This window comes from Jatropha curcas, chromosome 1, assembly GCF_041381405.1.
Source record: "Jatropha curcas cultivar XTBG-Jc1 chromosome 1, XTBG_Jcur_1.0, whole genome shotgun sequence".
Lineage (NCBI taxonomy): Eukaryota > Viridiplantae > Streptophyta > Magnoliopsida > Malpighiales > Euphorbiaceae > Jatropha > Jatropha curcas.
In genome coordinates, this window is record NC_143151.1 from 3,789,989 (window position 1) to 3,815,962 (window position 25,974).

The 25,974-nt window shown below is 33.8% G+C and overlaps 5 protein-coding genes across 8 annotated transcripts; 1 reads left to right on the forward strand and 4 right to left on the reverse strand.

The window, feature by feature from the left end:
- Positions 1-278: 278 nt before the first annotated feature.
- LOC105628133 (hydroxyacyl-thioester dehydratase type-like protein) lies at positions 279-2,113 on the reverse strand. Its single transcript, XM_012209479.4, has 5 exons — positions 1,973-2,113; positions 1,794-1,885; positions 1,403-1,687; positions 683-798; positions 279-593 (listed from the first exon to the last, which is right to left on the reverse strand). The coding sequence occupies exons 3-5, from the start codon at positions 1,670-1,672 to the stop codon at positions 452-454; spliced, it is 528 nt and encodes a 175-aa protein (XP_012064869.1). The 5' UTR covers positions 1,673-1,687; positions 1,794-1,885; positions 1,973-2,113; the 3' UTR covers positions 279-451.
- A 638-nt stretch (positions 2,114-2,751) lies between these two features.
- LOC105628134 (P-loop containing nucleoside triphosphate hydrolases superfamily protein) lies at positions 2,752-6,694 on the forward strand. Of its 3 annotated transcripts, none has more exons than XM_089719344.1 (8): positions 2,752-2,934; positions 3,039-3,143; positions 3,526-3,603; positions 3,755-3,905; positions 4,000-4,070; positions 4,688-4,784; positions 4,891-5,099; positions 6,362-6,694. In XM_089719344.1, exons 1-8 carry the CDS (start codon positions 2,752-2,754, stop codon positions 6,602-6,604), a joined length of 1,137 nt encoding a protein of 378 aa, XP_089575470.1. In that variant the 3' UTR covers positions 6,605-6,694. The 3 variants fall into 3 exon arrangements, with proteins under 3 accessions (XP_089575470.1, XP_089575475.1, XP_089575481.1); XM_089719349.1 differs by having other exon boundaries at positions 4,894-5,099; XM_089719355.1 differs by lacking the exon at positions 3,526-3,603.
- LOC105628136 (chloride channel protein CLC-c) lies at positions 6,630-12,843 on the reverse strand. The gene is made up of 8 exons (XM_012209482.4): positions 12,591-12,843; positions 12,170-12,363; positions 11,870-12,070; positions 11,004-11,181; positions 9,727-9,989; positions 8,770-9,039; positions 7,253-8,381; positions 6,630-6,957 (listed from the first exon to the last, which is right to left on the reverse strand). The coding sequence occupies exons 2-8, from the start codon at positions 12,346-12,348 to the stop codon at positions 6,868-6,870; spliced, it is 2,310 nt and encodes a 769-aa protein (XP_012064872.1). The 5' UTR covers positions 12,349-12,363; positions 12,591-12,843; the 3' UTR covers positions 6,630-6,867.
- A 6,799-nt stretch (positions 12,844-19,642) lies between these two features.
- Positions 19,643-20,943, reverse strand: AAK6 (P-loop containing nucleoside triphosphate hydrolases superfamily protein). The gene is made up of 3 exons (XM_012209478.4): positions 20,586-20,943; positions 20,198-20,343; positions 19,643-20,078 (listed from the first exon to the last, which is right to left on the reverse strand). Exons 1-3 carry the CDS (start codon positions 20,784-20,786, stop codon positions 19,892-19,894), a joined length of 534 nt encoding a protein of 177 aa, XP_012064868.1. The 5' UTR covers positions 20,787-20,943; the 3' UTR covers positions 19,643-19,891.
- A 277-nt stretch (positions 20,944-21,220) lies between these two features.
- On the reverse strand, positions 21,221-24,724 carry LOC105628131 (exonuclease V-like protein). 2 transcript variants are annotated; one of them, XM_012209476.4, is made up of 7 exons: positions 24,188-24,722; positions 23,783-23,887; positions 23,355-23,476; positions 22,654-22,800; positions 22,352-22,505; positions 21,840-21,916; positions 21,221-21,670 (listed from the first exon to the last, which is right to left on the reverse strand). In XM_012209476.4, the coding sequence occupies exons 1-7, from the start codon at positions 24,581-24,583 to the stop codon at positions 21,424-21,426; spliced, it is 1,248 nt and encodes a 415-aa protein (XP_012064866.2). In that variant the 5' UTR covers positions 24,584-24,722; the 3' UTR covers positions 21,221-21,423. The 2 variants fall into 2 exon arrangements, with proteins under 2 accessions (XP_012064866.2, XP_089582867.1); XM_089726741.1 differs by having other exon boundaries at positions 21,428-21,566; positions 24,188-24,724.
- Between the last annotated feature and the right edge of the window lie 1,250 nt (positions 24,725-25,974).

Sequence of the window (25,974 nt, forward strand, 5' to 3'; positions counted from 1 at the left end):
TACAAATTTCACTTTAACATTATCAAGGACAAAAGGAGGCTTTCATTACCTATATACCCTTGCATATGCTAGCGTACTATTCCAGATAAATATACATGGTTTTATGAAATTTATAATATATTTTACAAAAGCACAACAATCAAAATTTAAATTACTTGTATATTAGAACAATTAGACAGGTTGAAATTAACATTGATATATGTGGACTTTTGTAATTTTTATTTACTATATATGGAATGGTTGCATTTTACCAGCAAATGGAGTAGCTATGTGCAGAATGAAGAAAATGACGAAAATAAAATTAATATAAATCACAATTTTAACAAACTGCATTGACTGCGAGTTAATTCATGCTTTCCCAACAAACATAAGTTTAAAATTTGACTCCAACTGCTAAAATAGTTCTGTACACTAAAATTCTTAAAAGAGGAAAATTGACAGATGAACGTTATCAATTCTTCCACCAGTCACTAGCATTTGCGCCAGCTCCTTTTGATCTATTTTCCACAACTAGGGTTGGTAAAATTGCCGTGGCCTCACCATCAATAACGAGAAGCTCACCATTCTTGAAGCACTTGGTCGAGAATTTTGCTCTGTATGACACAACCAAATAACACTCAACAGAAAGAATAAATTATGGCCAAGAACATAATTAAAGTGAGTTACGTAATGTAAAGCTTACATGTATCTCCTTTTGTTCTCTCTTATATTAATAGCTTGTACCTCACCAACAACCTCCTCTCCAATATATGCAGGGCTCTTAAAATGCAAGCTTTGAGAAACATACACTGCTCCAGGCTACCATTAAATTACACAACTCAGACCTTCATTCTTCATGAAAAAATCGCAAAATGTCTTTGAGGAAAATAAACAATTCCATAAACATGGAAAATGAAATAGCCCACAAAACAAAGACTGAATATAGAGAGGAATGAGTAGTAGCGTAGATGGGTCAAACTACTTGGATTTTACTTGCAAAATATTCAAATTTGACTCTATTTTAATTGCATGAAACTAGAACTCAAGTAATAATTCAAGTTGAGTTCAAGTAATATAGCAGTGGACTCAAATATGACTGGCAAGCCTAATAGAGTATTTAAAGATATTTTATATTTAAATAATAATTTATTAATTCGAGCTCATTCAAGAGAATTCGAAATTTGTTTTAACATTATTTATTTAGGCTTATAACAATAATCATGTCAAACCGAGTTGAGCCCAAATATTCATGAATTTTGTTCAGACTGATTTTTAGTGTGAAAATTAAATTTCAATCTACCTCGAATTTCCTAATCAAGTTAACTTAAGTTCTTGAATCTACTTGACTCATTTAATGTGCTGCTAATGAGTAAAGAATGGAACTGAAGAAAGTGAAGTTAAGAGTAGTAGAAGTGGAGCTCACAAAATGGGATGCAATAATCTGAGGAAACAATGCAGCAAGAAGCATTCCATGCACAATCCGATCCTCGAATCCAGAATCCCGGGCAGCTTCAGAATCCAAATGAAGCGGATTTAAGTCATGACTCACCTTTGAGTAATCTATAAGGTCTTGATATGAGAATGTTCTTGTTTGCCTTAAGATATCACCAGTTCTAAGCACACTTGGAGGAGTATAAGAAAAACCTCTAGTGTAGGGGACAGACCTTGCAAGCAAACTTTTGACCAACATCATCTTCAAAAATGGTCTCTAAAACGATGTATAAAATGTCAAACACCACATTTCCAGTACTGTATAAACGCCAAATGTAAACTCTTTTCTGCTAGGCATTTTAACAAACAATTGAAATTCATACCTTCAGTTCCTTGACTTAATAATGCAGCTTCAACCAAAGCGAAGGAGAATCACTCGGGGAACAAAAGAAACAAAAAATATCTGAAGCACAAACTGCAGGCGTGAAAAATGCAATTGTGAGAAAGAGATGAGCAAATATGGAATAAAAGAAAAAGTACAAAATAAAAAAAGGAAATGAACCTATAAGAGGTTGAAAAAATGAATCTTAGGTTAAAAAATCTCAATCCTTTCTCTCCCTGCATTTCCTCTCTCCTTTCCCTTTCTTTCCCTTTTCCATCATTCCTCTCAACTGCGTCTGCATCTGCTTTCTCCGAGCCTGAGCTTCGAAGTTTATATAGGGAGTTTATTTCCTATCATTCTTTTCCCACTGGACGAGCCAAATTAAATACCATACGGTGCCGTATTTTAGTTGAAGTGTTGAATGAAATTATGCCGTTTTAGTTGCAGTTTTGGTTGATGAAATGAAAAGCAGCGTTGACCTTCAGTGCTTCAAATCCTTATCAGCATCAACCCCACTGGACCGACCACCGGTACTCAGCTCTCCTTCTCCTTCCCCTACCTCTCGGTCATCTTCCCCTCCTTCCTCCCTCTATTTGGTGTTGGGCTTTGGTTCCGACTTCGTGTTTTTCATGTTAGCAGAGCTTTTGAATTTCCTTCTGCTGGATTTCAGATCGTTTTCCGTCGGCGTCTTTGAACAAGAGATAAGTGTTTCTTGATTTTCGAAGTGATATTTCGGGTTTGAATAGGGGCAAATTTGAAATTCATCGTTCCTTCCGGCTGGGAGACAGCTGGCAGGGATGAAGGGGGCTTTTTAGTCCATATCGACCACCACATCAGCTAAAATGGGATCCAAATATACAGAAGCAGCGTTCTGTCAACAGTGACTTCGTTCTGGTAGTTATGCATAGTATAGATTATTTTTTTCGTGAAGTGAAGAAGAAGAAGAAAAAGAGAAGGCAATGAATGGTAAAGGTAGTAATTATTACATAAAAACATTAGCAACTGAAATAGGAAATAGAGTAAAGCTAGCAGCAAGAAACAGAGGAAAAGGATGGTACACTCCTTTTATGGCAGCTGCATCTCGAGCCATTGCAGAACGAATCCCATTGGTTGATTTCGTTGTTGAAGTGAGAGATGCTCGGGTTTGTGTCTTTTAGCTCTTTTTCCTCCTATATTCGTTCTTTATTCACCCACAACTGCCAAGTGTTCGATAAAATGTTTCAACTGAGAAATATCTTCTTTTTAGATTCCGATGTCTTCAGAATGTCAGCTGTTGAGTAATGATATGCCTTCGTCTCGCCGAATTATAGTGATGAACAAAATGGACCTTGCTAATCGCTCCCAACTCAAGGTCAGCTGAGTTTATTAGCTTTATCTATTAAGTTGAAATCCTTCCTATGATTTCAGTGGCTAATTCTTCTATGAAGGAAGCTTTATGCTTAAAGGTCTGTTGGACATTTTTATTTACTTGTTTGAGCTGTTATTGAGAAAGCCATCATATTAATAATACTGATTGTAGGTCATTAAAGTTTGTTTAGAGGTGAATTTCACATATTTTAGACGTGAACTTGGAAATAGCTAAACACTCTCAAACAACTTTTTCTAAAAATTAAAAAGGTGGTTTTCTGGAAAACCCATTGCTCTAACCTATATAATGTAAATAGAGGGCTTTCAATTGTGTTTTGGCTTGTTGTGCTAATGTACTTTCTTATCTTATCTTTATTTATTCATAGGATTGGGTCAAATATTTTGACCAGCGAAACTACATTTCTTGTGTGCTCAATTCTCATAATAAGGATAGTGTCAAACTGGTAACCATTTCTTTTCTTTTGTTTATTCAATTCCATATGCAACTGATCAAGCAGGTTATAGGTTCTTTTTGTGCCGCTGCTTTCCTTTCTATCATGGGTTTTTTTTTTTTTTTTTTCCCTACTTCCTTTTAGAGGGTTAACTTTTTTGTAGTTTCTCAACTTCTTACAAGCTCAAATTAGAGCATTGAAGAACATTGATCATTCTAGTCATACCGTAACAATAATGTTGGTGGGCACTCCAAATGTTGGCAAGTCAGCTCTAGCCAATTCCTTGCATCAGATAGGAAGGATCAGTGCTGCAGGTAATATAACTTTCATATTCTTCCTCTCTTTCTCTCTTGCCTGTTTAGTAAATTTTCAATGGACTCAAGTTCCTTAATTGTTGGTTTTTCTTAGAGAAAGGAAAGTTGAAGCATGCAATAGTGAGTCCACATCCTGGAGAGACAAAAGATATCAGCAGCTTAAAGGCATGTAACCCTTTTCTTTAATTCTGATATTACCTTGTGTGGCATGAAGAAATTTTTAGTGAGAATAATACTTTGAGTTGATCGATTAAATAGAATTAATTTGATAGATGCAATGCAATTAATCCTTAAATTTTATGCTTTTGTCTGCACGTCTATCTTTACATCTCATAACCACATGGGCATTAGTGGAGAAGATAGCTATTCACCTGTTCAGTTTCTGTTTTTGGAAGCCCTTTTTCTCATTATTTTCAAGGCAAAAATTTATTTTGCAGAACACAAAAGAAATTGCTGATTGTTTGCAAAAAATCGGTTCTATGAAAACAAGTAAAACACTTGCTTTGACAATAGGAAATAGTTTATTTGTAGTTTTCAAAAAACATTTTCAAGATTCTCTTTGAAAAAATGAAGGCTCAAAAATAATAGGAAAATTACCAGGTATGATTATTGTTCCTTTTGTTTTCATCATATGGAAACGAGTGTTCAAAACTTCAAATGCAGCAATAATACTTGGTTTTATTAGAATTATCATTGACAGCTAAATAGTACTCACTTTCTCCTTGTTCTTTTCCCCTCTATTTTCTTGGAGTTTTGATTTAAATTCTGATTTAATTTTCCAGATTGGTAGCCATCCCAATATTTATGTGCTGGACACGCCAAGTATTTTGCCGCCTCAGATTCGTGAGGCTGAGGTCTGCACCAAGCTAGCTTTAACAGGTGCAATTATATCAGCATTTTCCCCCATTTCTGCCCCTTCTTTATGGTGTGAATAAGTGTGATGGTTACGTGTAACTATGTTTTTCTTTTTTTTCCCCTTCAAAAGCAGGAGCAATTGAAGACTGTTTGGTTGGAGAAAAAGAACTTGCTCAGTTGTTTCTTGCCATTCTCAACCTAAGCGATGAATACAAGAAATGGACGAATTTGTTGCTCCATGAATATGATAAATCATTTGCAAACCACAAAACAGAATGTTCAAGTGACAGACAATTGGACACAAAAGAAAAAAAACAATATGTAACAGATCATACGCAGGTACGGACACATTTCATTTTCTTTTACTTTATTTTCTTCACAAAAGGAAAATTGCTAAATTTTCTTAAATTTGTGCTGCCATCATTTTAATTAGAGATAGCTTATAATGTTGTGCTTAATTGGTATGGTGTGTTGTAAGGTGGAGTGTATTTCAAAAGATCCTACATCACTTGGGTAGGAGCCTTTAAATTAGTTTATTAATAAGTGTTTGTTATTGGGCTAGTAAAAGTTGTAGTAAGGGGTTGGATTCGTGAGCGTAAGGATTGGGCCCAAAAAATATCTTCTTATCTTTGATTTTAGCTTTTGACCAGATATTTTCCTAACATCACGTTTACTTGAGTTTCGATGGAACTTGTTTTTCATTTTGCAAATATTTTTCTGATATTCTTTGCTGGGTAGGATTGTTAAAAATCGCCAGTTATTGTTTACCTGAGATTGATTCAGAAGAACATGTTAATTCCTGGAAAGGATTAGGATTGTTAAAAATCGCCAGTTGATGTTTACCTGAGATTGATTCAGAAGAACATGTTAATTCCTGGGAAGGGTTTCGCATTGGTTTATCTTTCGCATTGTTTTATCTCTTTGATCTAATTGCAAAATAATCCTTTTAAGGATAGTGCTCTACGTCTCAGGTCACTATTTACTCTACATAGTGTGTTTCCTTTCTTTTTAACATTCACCGGCAATCGCTGCTATTATTTGGAAACTTTAGATGAAATGTATCTTTTTTTTTTTTTTTTTTTGGAATTCATTTATAAATCCAAATTTTTATGTTTGAAATGTAAAAAAATGAAGATTTAAATTCTAAGAATCCAAAATTCTATCTAAATAGGTGGAATTTTCAAATGAATTTTACAAATTAAGTAAGCAAAAACTTTATGATAAAACTATTCATTTTTCTAGACGTCTAAAATTATTATGTCAAGAGCATTTTAGAAAATAAAAGCAAATGAATTTTCTATTTTGAATTTACAGACATGAAATTTCACTTATAAATGAATTCCACGTTTCAAATTCATTTATACCAACCAAAGCATTAAGTTCGTTTTTTCGAATGCAAACTGCAAACTTAAATGTCAGTCAACATGCCACAAAGTCATTTGTTTGTGATATGTTCTATTGTCATTCTTCACTCCTTTGGACTTGGAAAAGAGTTCCATCCAATATGTATAAATTTTGATGTTTGACTTCTTGATTATTCTTTTTCTCTATTTATTTTTTGTCGATTACCTGAGAATGGAATTCATTGTTTTTTCATGTAGGATTTCATAGTGAATGATGCTCGTCGAGTGCTTTTCGAAAAGATTTCATGTTTTAATGGTGACAAGCAAAATGAAGTGGATTTAGAGAAGCTAATCAGGCTACAGTTCACTGCCTTGGCAGAAGCTTTTCGCTTGCCTCCAGAATTAGGGGATGATGCTGATAGTAAGGTTGCTGCCAAGTTACTTAATCTATATCGTACTGGAAGGCTAGGACATTACACTTTAGATCCTCTTGATATGTAACAACAGATTTGGCAACTAACGAACATAATACTGAGAATATAGGGTATTAATGAATATATGAATGAAACAACGACATTAACCATGTGCAAAGTAGAGCCAAGTCATGTGTAAAGCTCACCGAATACTAGACAAGTTAATCTTAAAATGGTAAGTCTTAACTTGCAGCAGAAGGAACAGTAGTAACTGGATCATCCTCAAATAGTGAAGCCATGTATACACAACCAAACTAATCACCACAAATTCGTAGTTCGAATAACTCAGATCTACTTACGAGGCCTGATATGAGGGTAGATTCCTAAGACATGCTCCGGCATGAAGTCGTGTCGGGTCAAAATGCCGACAATTGGAGGCCTCTGCAGTAATGATAAAGTTAGTTAGTTTCACATACACAGAAAGATAAAACTACATAGGAGCTCCCATTCTTTACCAACCAGAGTTCAATGCTACTAGTAAGCACCCCAAAAATAACATTCTTAAACGCAACAGACCAATATAAAAGGGTATGCTCTTAAATTGCCTGAACAAGGGATTTAGTCTCAATATGCATAAACAAACTACACAATCACACAGAATAATTGTAATCAACATGAAAAAATAAGCTTCAGTTGTAGTTGTTGGGAGAAAGAACACACAGAGGGAGAGAATTACCCCTTGACCCTTCGGCACCACACACATATGCCTGAGACCAAGTTGTCGAAAGAGAATTGCAGCTTTGGCAAGAGACATAGTTTCGACAACTGTGTATGGTGATGTATTTGTAATAGGATGCAGATCAACATACATTTCCATCTCCTCCTCTTCAACATCTAGATCCTCGAGTTTGACACCTTTCCCTGATCCTGCTTTAGCAAAATCAAATGCTTGAAATCTATGCAAGATCTCTTCACCAGCAAGCACTCTTTCCCTTGAGAAAGTCTTTCCCTTGAGCAAAACAAGCAAATGGGACCGCAATACAACCCCACAAAGTTCAGGTGCGTCTGAGAAAGGCGGTTCATCAATCACAGGGAACCCATTGTGTCCAGTAGTCCTCAATGCACGAATTATATTACCCACCTTCTCAACACCAGAAAAAGTGACCAATGGACCAGAAAGAACATCTTGCGCGGACAAATGTCTCATGTAAGGTTCTGCATGGGCCTCCATGTAAGGCAATCCTTTCAATTTCACTATTTGGTCATAGACACCCTTATTGAAGTTATCAGCCACAGTTTTTGAGACAAGGAGAACCAACATAACAAGCGGAAGCAATAATAAGTCATTAGTGAGCTCGAGTAGTATAACACAAAGGGAAACTGTCATCCTCATTGTTCCACCGAGGAAGGAAGCTGCTCCAAGTAGAGCAAAAACACCAGTGTCAAGTTTAGATACAGATTTAAACAGTCTCCCAACAAGACGGCCATAGCAGGCCCCAGCTAGTATGACAGGGATGAAGAGCCCTGAAGGGATAGCAATCCCATAAGTGATAATACCAAGAAAATAAACATAAGCAAAGAACGCTATCAGAGTGGAAATAAGAAAAGTTTTCTCAGTGCTGGAGCTAAACAGGTCGCGAATTGCATCATCATTGGTGTTTAGAAAGAGGGAGGCAAGGTCATTGTAGTAACCAGAAGGGCAGTTGAAGTCTTTGTACGTTCCAGAATCCCCTGTGCTGGGACAACTTACAGTAAGATCAGTAGGGCAGGGATGGCATTTTGCAAACCAGGGTAACCCAAAAGAACAAAATGATGTCAAGATGGCAACGGTAGTAACAAGTAGAATTTTGAATGTAGCACCTTTTCTGCAGCATAAAAATAACATTGTTAACGGATCAGAAAGAAAACATTTAGACTGGAAGCCTTGATAATTTTCATAAAAGATGAATTACAGCTCATAATGCAGATATAACATCCTCGAGTTCAGTATGGTAGCATGCTTAATTTCCTTTTCTTTTCTTTACCTTTCTCCCTATGTTCTTTCTTCTTTTTTCAGAAGAAAAATGACGAAGCATTATGATAAAAGTAAATGCTTATATTACAGTTCAGAGTATTATATATATGACATATGTAGAATATATAATTCAAACCGTATGACATCCATACAGCCAAGACATATGCCCACTAATGTCAAAGGAGGGAGAAGTGGAGAAAAAATAAAGCCAATGTGTGTTAATCAAATAGAAAACGTACTCATTGATGATGCTGTAAGTTCGGAGGACTTTATCCACAAGATAGTTATATAGACTTCCAAAAATGCCCCCAATAACTCCAAGGAGTATCGCTGCTAATAAATCTGAGCCTCTATATGTTAACTTCGCTGAACTGACATCATACATTATCAGACCTCCTTCCCCAAACAGTCCACACTTTCCATTAGAGCAATAGTCTATAAAGGCTCTCAAAACTATAGCGACTACTGCAGTTGTGAAGAAAGTCCTCCAAAGAAGAGCACTCCGCCACCTGGAAGCCCAAGCAAAAAAGAAAGAGAAATTGATTGTTTATGGAAATTCAGTATTAGATATACCAAAGCAAGGTTCAGTGCCAATGACCAAGTACTTAAACTGCACTGGTTTCAAAAGATTGTCTCACAAATAAATCCTTTTCTTTTTTTCTTTTTTTTTTAATAGTTTTCCATCAATTTGACAATTTGAGTCAGCATTTAATGTGGCTTTAGTGTGACGGTAAACTTATTACACTTGCAAATTGGAGCACATGGGTTTAAGCAATGGGAACAGCCTCCCTTCAAAAGCAAGGGGAAGGCTGTATGCATCAATCCTCTCTACAGCCACAAATGTGAGATGCTTCACACACTGGGTTACCCATTAATCTGAGTAAGCATTCCTAAATTCAGCAAGCGCATTAATAAGGCTATAACTTATCAGATACCCCTTCCACCTTATTAACCATTTAATTCTGACAGCTGTAATCCCAACCGTTGAATGTTGGAAAAATGTACCTTTTATTGCAAGTCATCATGCCCCCTAGGCCTACACATGCCACAATGGCTGGAACAAAGGTCACAATAAGAAATCAAATAAGAGAGTTTTGACAAGTTGAAATACCTCTCTATGCATCTAGATTACTCTCACTATAGGACCATACTAAATAAATAAGGTGTATATGAGCAAGAGAGAGATAGAGGGCTACCAAGAAGCAGCTTCCTCAAGGGCAAAGAGAACACCACCAACTGGAGCACGAAAAGCAGCAGCTACACCACCAGCAGCTCCACAGGTGATCAAGTCTCGTCGGTCACGATCATTTTTGAAGTACCTTAACCATTTCCAAGTCAAATGGTACTTGCGAGAACCCCCTTGTCCCAATAAAGAGGCTATGCATGCACCTGTGTGAACCATAGGCCCTTCTTTGCCCACAACAAATCCAGCAGAAACGCCCAAAATGGAACCAAAAATCTGAAAAACTCAGAAATATAAACACCATATACAATGCAGCTAGCGAACCTTTATCCTAATTATGAGGGTTGCCAAAAGAGTAAAAAATATTGAAAAGAAATAACAAGAGATCAAGATAAAGTAATACGTTGATTTTCTGGTTCAAAACCTAGCAAAAGCAAGTCAGGTATGTGGCTCGATAAATTTAAAAGGGACTGCTCCATAATCCTAAAACAACAGCCCTTTAATTTTATGTCATAAAAACTGTAACTAAATCAGGCCCTTGCTTCTGATCTCAAAAATCCAGAATAACATAATAAAAAAGAGCAAGAAAAAGAGATAATAGAAACAGAACCAAGCCAATGACTAATGTGAAGCAACAGATGCTGAACAAATTCATAATATAAAACGGAAAGCCAGTTTACTTAATTTCATAAACAATGCTGGTTTTCTAGCAGAACCAAAAGTATGATTTGGCAATTCAAAGATTGTCTTTAAATGTCGTACAATTTTTAACATTCTAGAAGCTGAACATGATTGTGTAATGTGGGTACCACAAAAGAACCATGTAATATAGAGAAGAAATGAAAACCATAATCTAGACTGCATGTTTCTAGATGAAATAAGTGAATTCTTCTGCAAGTGTCAACAAGAGAAAGTATGACCTGGGTGGAAACAAGTTTTGTCATCTAGGGGTCTAAGACAACAATTGAGAAGTTCCTAAAAGATGCATTTCGCAGTATACATGCACCAGCAAGCTGAACGACATAATGAACATACAGATTGGCCTTGACCTCTTACACCACATGTTCCTAAAGAAACCCCTTTCAATGAAAATAGCAAAGAGTACATGGATGCACATGTTGACTTGTATTTATCTCTATAGAAAGAACAATTAGAACTTCCAGTCATTTCTGCTTCTTCTGAAAGATTGGTATTTAATATGTTATTTCCATGTGTTCAGAGACACAGACAGTTACACAGAGAGAGAGAGAGAGAGACAGAGAGAGAGAGAGAGGGAAAAAGGTCATTTACCTTTACAAAAAGGGTGCCTGGGGCCAGTATTGAGTGAGCATCAATGCCATTGAGATAGGCCTTTACCTCAGGAATACCAGATCCTGCAGCTGCTGGAGCAATGAAAGCACAGAGAGCTGCTGCAGCAACCGCTAATGCTATGTTGCTACCAGCATATGTGGCAAATGCCTTGAAATATCTGCACTAGAACCATTATCATTTTGTAGTTGTCATATGTAAGCAGCAAGAAAACTTATTGCGGATCTAAAACACAGTACCTTGACTAAACATTTAGTAATATATGATCCAAGCACATGCAATGAACTGAACAAAGGAGCAAACCACCCCATGTAAACAATTAAGATTACCTCTCTTGAATAGATGCATGAATGAATTTATTTGGTTTTCGATTCATTTGTTTCTGTTGAGATATTTTGGCTGGAATATGTGAAGACATATGATTATGAGTTGAAATTTCATCTTTCCAGCGTTATAGTGCAAGGTAGTTGAGAAATCCTACAGATTAGATGCCTTGTAATTTGTTCCGGAACCATTTATCATTTTCGGTCATGACATGGAACTAACAAGTTAAGTTAACTAACGATCACAAAAACAATATCATTGGTTTGGGCTGATTTTTTTTTTTTTTTTTAACTAAAAAATATAAACATTTTGCTTTTTTCTCAATTTTAGCAATGTTATTTGGCCAACTGACTGAATTTGACAAATTTGTTTTTTAACCCTAAATCAGACCAAAAGAAATTAATAGAAGAACATCATTTGCAGACCAATGCTAAACAATATGAATAGGGGAGATTATGAAAGAAATGCATATAAGTCAAATAAAGGTTCGAATTTCAGGTCTTAGGAGAGCAGAGCAGGCTTACTGGTGCTTTTCCATGAGATTGAAGGTGAGCAAAAACTTATAACCAGCAATGTTCTCTACAGCAATATTGTTGAAAACTCCAACTAGTCCAGTAAATAGGCCTATAAAAAGTGCAAATGCCCACTTAAGTAGAACGTACTGAAATATCTGAATTTTCTTCCTGGATCTCCAGTCCTGTTTAAGTAATTCATTTTCGAAAATCCTAATAAGAAACAAAAGAAAGAAAACCATTTAATCCACTTAGAAATTTTCCTAAGGAAGTTTGGTTACAGAATGAAATTAGAAAAACAGGTTTGCTTACTCATAATCAAGACTCTCAATGGGGCAAACATTGGCACCAACAATAGCAATTTGGGAGGTTCTATTAGCGCTCTTCAGTAAAAGTGGTTCGTCGATCCCTTTGTCATTGTTTTCAATATCTCGCTCCCTTTCACTTTCGTAATTAATATTCACATTACTCGTCTTATCCTCTTCGTCCATACCTGCTGCTCCTAACTGAAAAGAAAAAGAAAGATAAGAAAAAAGCGCGCGCAAAGAACCATGAAAAGATTGATTCAAATTCCAGTAAATTCCCGCCAAAAATGGTATAAATCTACTTCTCAATTCTTCTTTCTTCTCATACCCACCGGAAACAGAAAGAGTTCCCGTTTCAGATTTCACTCGAGTGATGATCTCATCAATTAAAAAAAAAAGAAATGCAAAAGATGGTCTCATATACTTACAACTAAACAAAACTGCGATTGCAGAGGATGAAGAGAAAGAGACTTTAGTTTCTATCCATACAATCCGCCAACGAAAAGCTTCAAGCTCCAGTGGCTTTTGGCCTAGCTGAAACGAGTAATAACGATACTGAAGAGAGGAAGTAGACAGAGACTTGTCCCATATGATTAGAAATCTACTGACTAGTCAATCGTCAAAGCGTTTGAAGTTGTTCTACAGAGGACTCAGGGGCGTGCACGTAAACAAAACTACTTTTTCTACCTAATTGGGCGACTCTACGGCACTTGGAGGACTAATATAATAGCCCATTTGGTGCTCAATACATTGATTCACTCCGGTATTTTTTTGGCTTGCAATTTTTGATTTGACCTGTTGAATTCGCTAGAACACTCAATTTTACTCGTGAAATATTTAAATTTAAAGATTTATATCGATTAAATATTTATTAAACAGTAAAAAACTGTAAAAATTAATATTATTCTAAAAGTTAATTAACTACACATTAGACCAATATTTTGTGTACACAAGGTAAAAATTTTAAAATTATTGTTGTTTTTAGTAAAAAAAGATGTGAGATTATTTCAAAAAATGAAATTAGACGCGTGACATTGTCAATTTTAAAATTTAAAATGTCATAAGTCTCTTTTTTATTAAAAATTCAAACATTAAATTATGCATGCAGCCATAACTTATAAGTCTCAATTTATAAAATTTTAACTATTTAACATTTCAACTTGTTCTGTCGTGTTTATTGAACACCTAATCACATTTTTTTTTAATTACTATTGTTCGAGATTCATTATACATATTTTTATGTAATTTTCACATTTTAATATTTTATAAGTATTCGATAAGAAGAATTTTATAAATTAAGGTGTTGAATATATATAATTTTATAAATTAAAAGGTCTAATTGATCAAAATAAAAATTAAGGTGCCACTAAATTTTTTTACATATATATAAAGTTCAAGCAGGGTTGAATTTATAAACTTTGCCATGTTCAATTTAATAAAAATTAAGTTTGAGATTAACTTTGTGACTCAGACTTTTAATTCAATTTTAGTCCTTTTTGCAATAAATAATAAAATAATAACTTTATATTTTAAGAATCAAAACCTTAATTACCCTTTCCATAATGGCATTTGTACTGGTATTCATCAAAATGGGTGGGAAAAAAAAATAAATATGTAAGATTTGAAGTATAGTGAAACAGAGATACTTCACTATCAAACTTTAAACAAACTACTTTTGGTAATTCAAATTATATATAATCTTTTACTTCATTTTACTTCTTAGTTATTTTTTTTTATTTCCTTTTAAAAAATTAGACATTGATTAATAAATTATTGATTGATCAATAATTAAAAAATTCAAAATATCAATAAACTCAATGTTTTCAATATTTCAATTTATTCAAAAATTTCTTTCATTTATGAAACACCCTTAATTTTTATTTTCGAAACTTTTGAATTTTTATTAAATCAAAAATCTGAATTTTCGACTGTCTGGACTGCAAATACTGTTTAATTCTAATTCGAGCCAAAGTTTACGGAGTTGGGCTCAAGCCCAAATCATATTATTAAATATTTGCCGAGTGGAGAACCTTTATAAATTTTCAAGAGTAACTATGGAGCACTAATTATTAATTTATTAAAAATGTATATGTATATGTGTGTGATTACTATATAAATTAATTATTCTAAAAATCTATTATTATTCTTATTATTATTATTACTATTTAGTAAATTGAGGAAATGTTCTAGAACCTAACTAAAAGAATCAAAATAAATCAAATCGGATTAGAAAACCTGCAAATCGAGCCAAAATCGAGCCAAATCATTAAATCAGACCAAACTGGTTCGAATCAAACCGGAATGATCTAGAAACCGACCTACTTTCTTTCTTTCTTTTTTTTCTATCCTTTCTTCTTCTTCCTCCAGCGTCGACCTCACCCTCGCCCTCTCCTCCTCTCATTTTCCGATCACCAGAGACCAGTGCCACACCTTGCCGTCGCCTCCTCGCCGCAGCGGATTCCGGCATCCCTTCTCTCATTTCTTTCGTTTCTGGCGTACGCAGAAGGCGCAGGAGAGCCGTGACATCCTTCGATCGGAAAGTCGCATCGAGCCTCCTGCTCCTCGATTTTCCGACGACACCAGCCTCTCTCTTACGACGACGAAGCTTGGGTCTCCCTTTTTGCTCCCTCCTTTCCCGTTCCGACTGACGCAGCAAGCTGGCGGAGCTGCGATCGTGGCTTGCGATCTGTACAGTCGCGTTATCTGCTCTCACCTTCAAGTTTCCGACATTGTCCAGCTGAGTAAGTAATTTCCTGCTCCATTCTTCGTGTTTTATGAATTATTTCGACTAAATCAAAGGATTTAAGCCTGTATTATGTTTTTGTGAAGAGGTTAGATTTTTAAAAGTACTAATTATGCGCATTATCATGGGAAATTTGATATTATCCCCTAATTGAAAACATGAACTGAAATTACATATAAGGAATAAAGGGTTTATCTAGTTATTGCAAATTTTGGTAAGGAAATCAAAGACTTCTCAATACGGCAGCAACTAATCTGGCTATCTGTACGAGTTACATTATAATATGAAGAGAATGGTAATGTACAAATATCTATAATGAGATGGCAAAGGATGTAGTATGTCTATTTCTTGAGGAATAATGGATATATAACATCTAGACTATGAATTTAATATAGAAATTTGATTCCCTCTTCAAATGGCTGAAAAGTGATTGTGATTGGGAGAGAAGCGATTGAAATTCACTCATTCGTCTTCATTCTTACATGTATTATCTTATATTGATAGTAATTTTTTAGATTTAAAAATATTTAGAATTCTAAACCTGCACCTTAAGAGTTATTGAAGGGATTGTTATGCTATTGTAAGGCTTGATGAAGGTTTATGTTTATTTTGAAATGGCAGCAAGCTTATGATAAGTTAATAGGAATTATGAAAACTTCTTAATCATGCAAAGAGTAGTTGATTTAGTATGAGTTTCAAAGAATTTGCTAGGGATTGGACAATTATGTTTTTACATAAAGTAAATATGATGTTATTTAGATTATGAACTAAGCTTATGTAAGTTGTCATGGATGATAAATGGCGATACTGATGTTTAAAGGAAGACGGATATTCGATTTGATTGAATGCCCGACGGATGGGCCGTGTGTATTGATTGATAAATATATAATATTATTGTGATATTTAAACAAGTAGATAGTCATATTTTTAGGAGAGGTTCTGCCGAAATTTCAATAGAACATAATAAATAAGTTTATTTAGTTAAATTCTATAATTTGATGCATAACAAATAAAGTGCTCTAATTATTTATTTATTATCATTATTATTCATTTAATTATTCCGTTATTTATTTATTATTTTATTTATTATTTTCATCATTATTGTTTATTATTAATTTTTATTTTATCATTGTTGTTTATTGTTAATATTATTTATTTAATTATTTAATTGCATTTGAGAATGAATGTCTAATTGTGCATTGCATTACGATGTTCAACTGATCAATATGTTTGCATCTAATTGCAATGTTTGATTAATTATGTTGTGATAATGCTATGCTTTGTTTGTGTGGAGTTGGGATGAAGTGGGTCACCATGGGTTTGTGAGGATGGTTGGGCCGTCGGCCGGGTAAATGGGAGATCGGCGCCCCCGTGTGTACCTACCGTTACCGTTACCGTTAACCACAGGATGGCCGCTTGTTGTTGCGCACCTGATAATCTAGATTTGATTGCAGCCCGCAGGGTGGCCTCCTGTTGTGTGCGCTTGATGATCTAGATTGGATGGAGACCACCGAGTTACCTCCTGTTGGTATATTTATATATATATATATATATAAAGGAAGAGAGACTGGAAAAACAATGAGAGGGCTGGTCAAGTGAGGATTAGACCGGTCGACCAGTATGGGGGATCGGCTCCTTGGTGCACACGTTATGAGAGGATGGGCCATGTGGGAGGACGGCTCATCGGGGGTTTTGGTGACGCCACAGACCAATTTTCACGTGATGTGATTATATGAAGATGTTAATAATTGTGAGTGCTGGTGATGTGTCATTTGTGTGACTGGCTGCGTGAGCATATAACTAGTCGGATGACTAGATTGATATGTTTACACATTTGTGTGTGTGTAGTGCAATAATTATTACTCCTTAGAAAACTCACATGTCTTGTTTAATTTTTGAGGAAGTAAGTTTCTCTTTAATTCGGTTTAAGCTATATTTCTTCGCCGCAGGGTTATAAAGAAGTTTTCCTAGTTCCATAATTATTTTGCTATGTAACTATATGTATAAAAAGCTATGTATACCAAATAGTTAGTGACTCCGCAGTTGTAGAATTTGTGTACAATTAGTCGTGTATTAACATAGACGATATAATTATGTGAGCCCATATTAAAAATGTGATGTATTGTTAATTGGGCCCGAACTGTGGAATGTTGTAACTGATAAATTTGGGCCGAGATTTAATAGAATCTTGAGGTTTATTTTCCTATAAATATGGGCTGAATGTTTAAAATTATATTGAGATAGTAAACTTTTAGTGTTTCAGGCTTATTACGGGCCTCGGGGGCCTTAAACTTACCTGGGCTCTAGTGCCGGTCCGGCCCATGGAATCGGGTCGTGACAATTTATGAATTACCTTTTGGAAATAGGCCAAGAAATTTGAATTTTTAATTTTTTATTTCATTTTAATTTTTTTTAATTTAATAATTCTACTTTTTTTGGAAAAAAGTTCAGATTATTACTTAAAAAAAAAATTTGTGATTATTGTTACCATTTCACGTTTGATAATTGGTACTAATCTTGTTTGCTATCAAATTTAGTTAATTTTATAATTTATTTTGTAAAGGTAAATAATGGAGAGATATTTAAAAAACATAACTCCTTTAAATGCTTCATCATTAAAAAAAATGATATTCAAGAACGAGGAATTGATTTTAATTCAGTTGAACTAGCCTATTTGGATAAAAAAAAATTGATTCAAACAATCAAGATAAAGTAAAAAGAGCATGTTTTTATATTTTTATAATATTTTACTATTTATTTTTTGTACGTTGACTAAAAAAAATATATATTCGGTGGTGGTGACACTGTAATCATGTATGACCATAGTTCCCAAATCTCTAGTTCCAATTTCAAAGAAGGGTGAAATTGAAATTTTATGCACACAAGAAAAAAAAATAAAAGAGTGATTTAAGTGAGAAATGAGGGAGCCAAAAGAGAAAAATAACATATAACATAATCATATACTTGTTTAGAATAGATTTTTTTAAAAAAATTTTATATGTCATATGAATCATCCTTTGGTCGAATTAAAAAAAATGATCATATACTTATTTAAATTGATAATAGGAGAGTTTAAGTTACAAATTAAAATTTAAGCAATTAATGTCCACTTGAGGGAGTAATTTAAGCCGGAATTAAATTGATTTATTTTCCCATAACCAAATATTTTCAGTTCAGTGGGGTAGTACTTATAAATTTGATAATTTGATGATCTGGCTGCTGAACTTGCAATAAAAATGCAGGACCGGTAAGATTGTCCGTTGCATTTATTATTATTTTTTTTTTGTAGGTTCATGGAATATTTTCTAAAACGCTATCTTACTATTTCACTCTTTTTATTATTATTATTTTTTTACAACCTTATTTTTAAACGTTATTTATGTATTTGTATTTAAACTCAAACAAATATTAAAAATTAAAAATGTTGATCCCCTAAAATATTAAAAATTTTCCATTTTATTTATAAAATAATGAACTTTTCAATTTTGCTCCCTTGAATTTTGAAATTTTAGATATAGTAAAATTATTTTGTTTATAATGAATTTAATTGAAAAATCTAGGTGAATATTTTATGTCCTTTTTTATCATTTTAAATTTATTACTAATCAGACAGCTGTTTTTAAATTTATTGATCGCTTTCGCTTTTAACAACTATTAAAACAGCCAACAACTACTAAAATAACAACTATTAAAACAGCCAACAACTACTAAAATAACTAATATTGCCAATTATTAAAAGAGCAATCAGCTTCTAATGTAACTAATATCCCCGAACAGGCCGATAGCTATTTCTTACGCAACATCAGCCAGCCACATCAGCTATAAGCTGGTCTGCACAGCTAAACTAAATAGACCTTTAGAATATTGTCTTTCTCTATTTAGGGAAAAAGAATACATAAAAAAAAATTCTATATTTCCAAAATTGGCATAAAGAATAATCCGGCTTTCTTATACTTAGTGAAACTGTTAGAACTTGAAGCTTTCATATTGCTTCTCCTTTTAAAGTCATGTCCTACATAATTACTCCATGTTTTACAAGAATAAAGCATGTAAAGGGAAATGACCATTCAATTCGTCTTTCTATTTGGTTTGTGCTACTTAGCTTATGAAGTTCATAAAACCAAGTGCGTCCAATACCATTATGGGACTCATTTACTAATGTAACTCATTGAAATTAAAATGTGACATAAAAATGACATATTCCTCTCTCTTATTACACTTGGAAGATCTTACTACTAAGTCCTATTACTGTTTCTTAACTAATTACTTGGAAGATCCTATTACTAATGCAACGATGAACTAGAACTAGAAAATGGACTTGAATGATAAAGTACTTTTCGATTAACTCTAAAATCAACCACAACCACTAAAAGCTGTTTCATGTCTACACTTGTAACCATAACAAAAGAACTATAACCTTGCAACTAAAACATGCATTTCATAAGAAAACCGTTGGCCAAATAAAATTTAGCTAAGAGCTTGTTTGTATTAATAACTTCCAAAAGAATTTATGGAATTCATTTAATATCCAATATTCATGTTTGGTGTACATGAGAATTCATTTCAAAATTCACATTTTTCATTATACAGAATTGGATATTCTCAGTCCTAAATCCTACCAAAATTGATGGAACTTGCAAATAAACCTTAAACTTAAAAGAGTAAGTACAAACTGCTACAGCTACTGAATTGTAAGTATGAGCTAGTAAAGCTTGCCACATAGAATGAATTCTATGGTTGATCCAAACATGAAAACTCATATATAAATTAATTTTTTAATGAAATGAATTTCACATGGATTTGTTCCAAAATCTATGTAAAAGAAAATGCAAATGTTCAAAATTTAACAATTCTGACTTGCTTCCAAGCAGCATAAGAAAACCAAGATACATATATCAAAATCCTGCTAAAGAAAGAGCTGAATACCTCAATAGCCACTTGCACCAGAGAAAGAACATAATAAACAGGACATTCGAAATAGTTCAATTACGATACAGGTTGCCAATTCCTCACCCAGTCTGTCAAAGTAGCAACATTTCTACTGATGTCCTCAATAGAATCACTCCTTAATGCTAAAACAATATCTTCCGGATAACTTTCTTTTGCCTCTTCTAACAGAACTTGGAAAATTTCACATTCAATATTGTTCGAAATCTTGTTTTGTGAGTACCCCCTACCACAAAGCAAATTTTACCTTTTGAGCAAACAAAACAAACAAGAAACTAACAACCTGTAATTGTTTGGTAGTCCAAACCAAAATATGCAATGTATGTAAACTATGTAAGCAATTACCTCTTATTCAGGCGATCATATAGCACAGAATTGTCAGTTTGAAGCACTGCAACACGATCAAACCACCGTTCTGGAAAGAAATCACAACCATGATAGTCCACTATGTTTCCACCTTCTTCCATTATATCCTCAAGCTCATCACATACCTTTGCAAAAACCCAAGCTTTCTCATTTTCACTATATAAAATTCAATCTAACAACACTAAATTCACAAGAAACCCTAAATAATCTGTCTATAAATGAACCAAAATAGGTTATTATTTAAAAATTTGAGTTTAAGACTTCAAGCTAGCTGAGGGGAAATTTTAGGGGCGAAAAAGTGAACAAAAAGATTGTCAATTGGAATAAAATTTATATCAGATTGGGGATTAGGGTTAGTGAGGGGTACCAGGTCCTCATTGATGACGTGGCATTCGAATTGGTCGTCCCAGCCGTCGTGCAAGTTCTTCTCTTTGACCAAATCTCCGATATTTATGTGGCGGAGCTGCGTTGCCTCAGCCAGAGCAGAGGACGTCGTCGTTTTACCTGTTCCGGGAGTCCCAGTTATCAGTATATTTGGTTTCTTCCTCTTATTGTTATCTTGCGCCATGGTGACCGCCGTGCTCTTGCTACACAGACACTTCTGGCTATCAGTTTTGTTCACTTCTCCTCAATTGCTTTTTGGGAGGGTTTTAGATTGCGAAATTGGAAACGGTATGTGAGAGCAAAAATTTGCTGTCGTAACCTGTACATTACGACTCATGAGACTCCATTTATAACTTGCCACGTTGGTTTGTTGGCCCTTTTGTCTGGTAAATCAATCTCATTTATGTATCAAACAATTTGCAGGAAAAGCACTGTATAAAAAGTTTTAACTTTTGAGTCCAACTATTGCCCCACAATTTATTTATAATTACTAATCTAAGTTAATTTTTACATGTATATATATATATATATATTGATATAAACTCACAGAGAGAGATATTTTTAGGGCAGTTTTTGCACATCATAGTGATGGAATATATAGTCAGGGAGAGAGAAAGATTTAATGAATAGTGTTGTTAATTATTAGTAATTCAATTTTACAACAATAAATGATGAAGCTTACAACAATATTTACCCTAGCACATCTTGAGATAGATAGGCTTTAACAATTAAAACATTCTGCAAAGAAGCTTGTATAAAATATGTAGCTTCTTTGCAGGAACTTGCATGACAACCTGAAAGAATTAAGTTAGCATTTTGTTCTAGCTTGGACTGCTATTAGGACTGTTGATCTTTACAGGACTTGATGTGCCAGGACTGGTGTTTTTAGGGCAAACCGAAGCAAATTGACAAAACCGGCATTTCCAACTCTCTTCCTCTGGAGTGAAACTGGCTTCTCGTTCACCTAGCCAAAATTCGAGACAACATTGAATATGACTATTGAGCCAATCAGGATCATATGCGAATTGTTCTTCACCGATCACGGAATTGTCTTTTTGTAACTCATATCTGCTCAAATGCATCCAAATAAAGGCCTTGCTATTACAGTAAGTCAATAATAGTTCACACTATCTTTTTCTGCCATACATTTTTTTTGCTTTTTCACATCAAGGCCTTGTTATAAAGCCATAAAACTACTTGCAGCCATAAAGAAATAAAAGATGAGGCATATATTAACCTTAATAGCATCTGGTTGTCGGCAGGGAGCAGCATACTGCATGTATTTCTGTAGTATCTCACAACTTCATCAAGGGTCTGCTCATCAAGACAGTGAAATTGTACCCTATGTAGTTAGATTGGCAAACTATTATGACCTATAGGATCTATAAATATATAATTAACAAGAGAAACTTTTGCATTCTAATAATTATAGAAAGAACCTTCTAGTATGCTGTTAACCCTTTAATAATATCTACTAGTTTGTGCCATTTAATAGGTATATAGCTCTTAAATGACTACTTATCAGTTAAACAAACAAGAGAGTTAAAACTTTCGTGTCGCTATCAAAATTAAGGTGGACTAATTATATGTTCTGGTTTTCAATATAAACTCATGATGTAAGAAGAAAAGGCCAGTTGTCTTGCACTAGGATGAAACTGTGATAAATATGCAAACGGTGAGGATCACGCCCTATGTAATACCCTAATTCCACTGATAATGTAATTAACAATTCAATTAAAAAGAAAATACCTTTGCTGGGATACCTGCTTTAGCAGTGTTATCCCTTATTTCTTTAGATAAGATGTAGTGTGGATTCAAGGAAAAGAAATCAAAGAACTCTTTGCAGGGGAATTTATCAGCAACTAAATTGTCCCATAAATGCTTATAACACATCAACTGTAACCTGCCACAGTAAATATGCACATTATCATGCTTCATAGATGCTTCTTCTATTCCATGTAAACGCAACATATATACCAAAGTGAAAATTGAAACTGAATTCTAGTTGAAGGATATATTGAGAAAAAGAAAATAAGCCACCATAAGCATACCTTCCATTTCTCCTTTGTGGTTCAGCAGGAAGGGTATCTCGAACACGAGTTTTTGTGTCCACTAGTATTGGATTTCTATTTCCTCCCTCAGGAATTCGGATCTCATCAACTATTCCCACCAGCCATATTCCATGTATAAAACCTACTCTGATATTACAACCAAAATTGATAATTAGCAAAGAAATAAAATATAACCAACTTTTCCAAGTTGCAGTAATGAACAAAAGAACTAGCCAACAATAAAAAAGAGATGTTTCAAGCCCTTATTATTATTTATTATAATTGTATCAGGTTTCCAACTTTTTCAGGTGTATGTTTCTGCTTATCACCCATTTTTACAGAAAATTGCCCAATCAAAACATCATAAACAATTCTACATTTGAAACTGGATTCTAAAGAATCAGATTTTTGATATTGACAGCAAGGAGTATTTTCAGGCCAACTTACTCGCCCCAAGACTAAAAACACAATAAAAAGTCTAATGTTAGGTACTGGATTCTAAGGAATCAGATTAACTAGACAAAACCAACTCTTTTTTTCTTTTTTTTGGTATTGACAGTGAGGATCAACTTACACAACAAGACTAAATCTCATCTCCAGGGGAACTTGAGGCACTCATTTTAGCAAACAAAATCCTTATGTCATAGACTATAATAATCAAAAACCAATTCATTTAACCTGAACAATGACAGAAAACTTACAGTGGGATCTCACGTGTTAATCCTTCAAACAATAATTGATTTGCACCAGTTATGAAATTCAAAAACTTGATGGCCCATGCATCCTCATCACATTCAATACTAACTTTAACTCTTTTAACAATCTGCCCACAGAAAAAAAAAAAAAAAAAAAAAAAAAGATCAGATAAATTTATTCTGTGTGCATAAGAGGACATGCAAGGTAATCAACTAAAAGCAAATTAAGTACTTAATTTCTTGACTAGCAGCCTCAAAAATTGAAAAGTACATTAAATCAAAGACAAAATTTGTTCTAGAATATAGATTAATAAGCTAACGAAGAAGTAACCAACTTTGAAATAGCCAAGAGACTATCATATAAACTTGAAAAAGAAATTAAAGGGAGGTAGAGATTATGCACATAAACAATTAGATTAAGTTAAAAATAGTACCTCTTGTTCTAGTTTTACATGGCGATCATGACCTGCTTTCATAGCTTTGCTCACTTTTCTTTTGCCAAATAGGAGAACAAACTCCATTTGTTTTTCACACCATTCCTACATTGAAAATCATACAAGAAAACAAGAGGAACATTTGGTTTAGCTCCCATTAGATGAAAAGAATAACCAATTATTAAGACAAAACATAATAGAATCCATAATGAACGAACGTTGGTCAAAATTATAAAATATCTAAATTCAGGACATACAAAATATATGAAACCTAAGAAGGATTAAATCGATATTCACAATAAATTCAATTCAATCAAAATAACCCATGAGCTTCAAAATTCAACAAAAGCAAACAAAGCCCCAAGAAAACACAAAACAAACCCAGAACATAATACTATCCGTTACCGTTGAAGTGATATCAGTGACAGACAAACCAGTCTTCTTTCTAAACCTATGAAATAACGACTCAGCCACTCTGTTCTTCTTCTGGGTATTATTAAAACCATTCAAATCCTCAATATCAGAATCGCTACAACCTCCTGGAAACCTCTTCTTGGACAAGGAAGTAATTGAGCGGATTGACCTCACGTTATTTTGAAAAAAAGAGGAGGATCGAGAAGGAGAACAAATTGCAGGAATAGCAGAGGAAGAGAGGCATGAGCGAGTTGCAGCCAAGGCAGCTTCAATAATAGCCATTTCTTCTTCACTGACGATCTCAACTGGGATCTGAGGAATGCTAATACTAGTTGTAGCAACATCTTTGGCGCCTTGGGAGAGTGAATTGGGGGGTGACTCGGTCATCTTGGGGTGTCACTGGTTATTTTTTTGCGGAGAAGTGACCGTTAAAATCGGAAGGTTTGAGGGGGGAGACATGTTCGTGGAAATGTTTTTTAAAGCAATTTGGAATTTAAAAAGAATTGCAGATGGCAGTAATGAGATAGATGCTTGTATTTCCGTTCAGACAAGTAAATGCAGCATTTTCTTTTTTTCAAAAAATAAAAAATTCTTTTTGACATCTATAATTCTATTTCAGCAATAAGTAAACTCATAACTAAATTTTAAAGTTGTAGTTGGTCATATAATTTTCATTTCTAACCTATTAATTCCTTCGAGATTTTTAATTTAATAATAGTAATTAAATTTATATTAAAATCTTTTTTAAAAATTTTTTTTGAGAGACACGTGTTATGTCTTTCATAGACTTAACGGGCACAAATTCTAATTAGTTGGAACAATTAACTTTTTATATCCGAAGGTTTCTATAAAAAACTTGTTTAAAAAGCTTTTACTATAGTTTGTCATTTTTTTTTTTTTTTTTTTGAAGAAAAGAAAATTACGATTCCATTAATTAAATGGAGAATAACGGTAACTTAAAAAAGAGGAACATTTTCCCATTCCTAGAGACCAGCATAACTGTAAGCAGCTTTTGCAAGAGAACGTTATTATAGTTAAAACAGCTCAGTCTCTTGCGAAAGCTCTTAATACTATAGTTAAAGCTAATGAAATTATTTAAGTTGCCAAATCAATTATTTGCATCACAATTAACCACAATTGTTTATTCAAATAGGTTTATTATTACGTGGGATAACCATAACGGGAATTGTTTTATACTTTTTATTGAGGAGTACCTAGTATCAAAATGTATCATGACACACGTAAACACGATCGCCTAACACTCAAAATAAACTGGTTAGAGTTGAAATTAAACGAATTCGTGTCATAAACGGATTATCCGTTTATGATACGAAAATAAATGTACTATGTCATGGATTAACACGTGAATTAGACGAGTGACTCGTTTATTTCAAGATAAAAAAGCAATTTTAGTGTCAGATATAAATATTCCAACTAACACTCTATTTAAACTTTATTTTTATATTAATTTTTTTTATTTTAGTTATGAATATTGAAGAATCTATGTATTTTATGTATGAAAATTTATTTTTAAATATAATTTGAGTTAAATAGGTTAAAACTTAAAAATATCATAAGCAAGTTAAGTGGATCGTATTAGGTCAATATGACTCATTTAACATGTTTATGATATTAGGCGGTTACACGAGTCAACACGACTCATTTAACTTGCTTAAAAATATCATAAGCAAGTTAAGTGGATCGTATTAGGTCAATATGACTCATTTAACATGTTTATGATATTAGGCGGTTACACGAGTCAACACGACTCATTTAAC